At 53.2% G+C, this 3,223-nt stretch overlaps 4 protein-coding genes across 4 annotated transcripts; 2 read left to right on the top strand and 2 right to left on the bottom strand.

Moving 5' to 3' along the window:
* Positions 1–17: 17 nt before the first annotated feature.
* PPTG_24481 (hypothetical protein) lies at positions 18–967 on the top strand (the record flags this gene model as incomplete). Its single annotated transcript, XM_008917352.1, has 3 exons — positions 18–219; positions 516–605; positions 867–967. 3 exons carry the CDS (start codon positions 18–20, stop codon positions 965–967), a joined length of 393 nt encoding a protein of 130 aa, XP_008915600.1.
* Positions 968–1,223: 256 nt separating this feature from the next.
* Positions 1,224–1,763, top strand: PPTG_19089 (hypothetical protein; the record flags this gene model as incomplete). Its single annotated transcript, XM_008917346.1, has 1 exon — positions 1,224–1,763. One exon carries the CDS (start codon positions 1,224–1,226, stop codon positions 1,761–1,763), a length of 540 nt encoding a protein of 179 aa, XP_008915594.1.
* Positions 1,764–2,183: 420 nt separating this feature from the next.
* PPTG_19088 (hypothetical protein) lies at positions 2,184–2,528 on the bottom strand (the record flags this gene model as incomplete). The annotated part of the gene is made up of 1 exon (XM_008917345.1): positions 2,184–2,528. The coding sequence occupies one exon, from the start codon at positions 2,526–2,528 to the stop codon at positions 2,184–2,186; it is 345 nt and encodes a 114-aa protein (XP_008915593.1).
* Positions 2,529–2,606: 78 nt separating this feature from the next.
* PPTG_19087 (hypothetical protein) lies at positions 2,607–2,912 on the bottom strand (the record flags this gene model as incomplete). The annotated part of the gene is made up of 1 exon (XM_008917344.1): positions 2,607–2,912. The coding sequence occupies one exon, from the start codon at positions 2,910–2,912 to the stop codon at positions 2,607–2,609; it is 306 nt and encodes a 101-aa protein (XP_008915592.1).
* Between the last annotated feature and the right edge of the window lie 311 nt (positions 2,913–3,223).

Genomic DNA, 3,223 nt, shown 5'->3' with positions numbered 1-3,223 from the left:
CCGCTGTCTGGATGTGCATGGCAAGCGAGACCTGCCGCACACAGCGTGCCAAGATGTTGATGTCCGGCGGAAGACGTCGAAAGCGACTCAGCACCTCAGCAAGGCGCATGGTATTGACTCTAACAAGACTGCCAGCGAATTGGGCAAGAAACGAACTCGTGAAGAAGAACTCACCGTATTACGACGGAGCCCACTGTATCGAGATGATCCCGGCTGTGCGTACGTCTTAATAGAGACGTTACGTATCGTCAACAATAATCTTCCTTTTCGAATTGGCGAATACGCCGAGTCGCTGCTGCGTTGAAGTGGGAGTGGTGCATCCCTCACGTCATGCACGCTGCCACTAAGACCGCATTTGGAATTGTCACTGACAGCAACAGGTCCAAGAACCCAGTGATGACTGACCTACTGCGGCGAGTTGTCAAGACCGTGTACCAGACGCAGCACGTCGAAGTCATGGGCACTCTCTTCAGCGAGTTATGCAGTCTACTAACAGATGACGATGGGAATGCCAGACAGCTCCTCAACTTTCGTATTCATCGTTTTCTGGGTCTCGCACGCGTCGTCCGCCGAATTCTCCTACTTTGGGATCCACTCAAAACATGGTACGAAAAGGGAATAGCCAGAGCCCGACGCGATAACGGGGTTCCACCAGCTGCCTTTTCGCTGACCCAGGACAAAATGGATCTCATCCAGATATTATGACTACTTGAGCCGATCGCAACGGTCTGCAAAATTGGGCAATACGAGTCAGGAAACCAATGCAATGTGCTCCTCGGGCTCTTTTAGCTCCGTATAACTGTGTTGGATATTACCGCGCCTTTGAAGGACTGCCGATCGACCAAGACGGACAGGCGTTTTCATAGGCCGGAAGAGCTTTAAAATTTGGCGTCGACGACGCGATCGCTTCTCCAAAAAGCATTTCACCGTGTGTTTTTTCGGAGATACACTGAACGCGACGTCATGAACACGTGCTCCTACGCGTTTGAGATGCAATAACTGCTACACCCCAACTTTAAAAATACCGACGGAGCTTTGACGAAGGTAATACAGAGGACTAATCTACAAGCCGCAACTTCGCAGCAGGTGGCCGACCGTCACTACACAAAAGTTCGGCGCAAAGTTATCGACGGTGTCCGAACGATTATGGAGGCAGTTGATACCCAACCAACTTCACCTGGAATCGTTGCACCACCTCCGACGTTGTATTCTCTGAAGATATCATGGAGCAATTGTATGAGACGGCGGACGAGGTCGTGCCGCCACCGGCCGTGACACGTAACTTGATGCACACGCAGCCAGTGGATGAAGAGCTTGACCGCTGGCTTACAAAGCCCACTTCGTTGCGAGCTATACGTCCAGATGAAGTTGAACCGGTTCTTAGCTCCTGGAAACGCCAACAGGAGCAGGGAAACTTCCGATTTCTTCCTCTGGTGGCGCGTGTTTTGTTTTCGATGCCCTCGTCTTCGGCCCAAATCGAGAGGGACTTCGGAGCGGCTGGGAGAATGGTGACGCCGCAACGCAGCTCGTTGGCACCATACAACGTGGATATGGCTACGTTTTTGAACTGCAACAGGAGCTACGTCGACATAATCCAGTGCCCGAAGCTATCACCAAAATGCGCAGGAGCACGGTTGCCCTCCAACGTCTTGGTGAACATGGTGCAAGACCTGGATGCCGAGTTCGGGTCCATGGCTAACTTTTTTTCTGGTGAAAGTATGAATTTAGGTACTTTGGATAATGAAGATACAGGCGAAGTCTAGCTGAAACCGAGGAAATGAATACATGCAGTTCGTGGATATTAATGGTGTTGCTGTTTGTGTTTTGCTTTGGGTCTTGTGTTCATCAATTCTGCCGCTCGAGATGGAGCCCGACTCCGTACAGCTTCCTGGGCTTCTTGCCGAATACGCTCCATTTAGCATGGGTTCTGTGCTCCGGCTGACGCCGAGTTCGAGCTGCATCGGCTTTTTTTACACTGTCTTCTTGTTCCCGCACCCTCCGCTCCAGCCTACGTTGGAGCCTTGGTCTGGACTTGGTGGATGTGACTGCTTTGTATGTTGGCTCCGCAATTGCCGTTTGTGTAGATGCGGTCTCAGTCATGGCGCTTGGGCCCGAGGGCACTGTTTCGCTCACCCTCAGCACCGCCATATCGCGGACCTTGTTTACCGCAGCGGTTTTCGCTACTACCACCGCGTCGCGAAGCCGCGCCTCAACACGATCTGTGAGCGCTTCGCGCTCCTGTTCTTGACGGACCCTTGTAGCGCTATCGTACTTTTCCAGGATCCCTCGGACCAACTCGACAACCCGTGTTCGGACCGTGTGATGGGGTCGTGGTGATCCGCACGGCGGGTTTTCAGCTCTTCTCGTACGAGCGCCAACGCAGTGTCGTCCGAGCGCCGAATGGCTACCTGGAAACGATCGTCCACGTACTTGTGCATGTCTTCGCGCATGACCTGAATGTGACGATCAGTACGCAGGCTGGCCTCTTGCTCAATCTGCTGGAGAGCAGCGTCCATTCGCCGCTCCATGAGTTGACGTAGCGCTGCTTGATCGGCCAATTGAGCCTCTGCTGAAGCTCGAGCTTGTTCTTGAGCCCCGTGCTGTAGCTACTGGAGGACAGTTTGGATGCGCGCGTCGAAGCGAAGCTCTAGTATCGATGGGTCACCGTAGGCCTGCTGGATGGCAAGAACAAGGGCCTGACACCGGGCTTCTGCCTCCTCACGCGCGGCTGCAACGCGCTGCTCGATAAATCGCTGCTGCTCTTTTTCATGGAGCGACTGTCGCTGCTGGAGCTTGGCTTGATGCTCTGCGATGCTGTTTGCCTGCGCCGACATGTGAGCGAGCGCCATCCCAAGTTTTTCGCCGTCGATGCGGTAGTGCTCCGGCAGCTCGATGATCGGGAGGTTGTCCATTATTGTTGTGCGCGGATAGTGTTAAAGCTAAAATGGTGGAAGTGCAGATCTAAATCACTGGTAGCCAGAATAGTTTTGGCCAATGAAATTGTAGAACGCTAGCCAATGAGAAGCTCGGATTCATGGAACGAGCCGCGCTCTTTCAACGATTCAGTTCGGGGACGTTTTGGTAGAACCGGGTTCCCTCCCGGTCCAGGTTCGACGAAAACACTAGAACGGCGGTTCGGGTTCGGTTCGTTCCAGGGGTGCAGTAGATCATCTGATAAAAACAGCGGCGATGACACATCGTCACGAAATGTCCGTAGATAATG

Source organism: Phytophthora parasitica (assembly GCF_000247585.1).
Source record: "Phytophthora parasitica INRA-310 unplaced genomic scaffold supercont2.99, whole genome shotgun sequence".
NCBI classification, from domain to species: Eukaryota; Oomycota; class Peronosporomycetes; order Peronosporales; family Peronosporaceae; genus Phytophthora; species Phytophthora nicotianae.
This window is presented reverse-complemented; position numbering and strand designations above follow the sequence as displayed.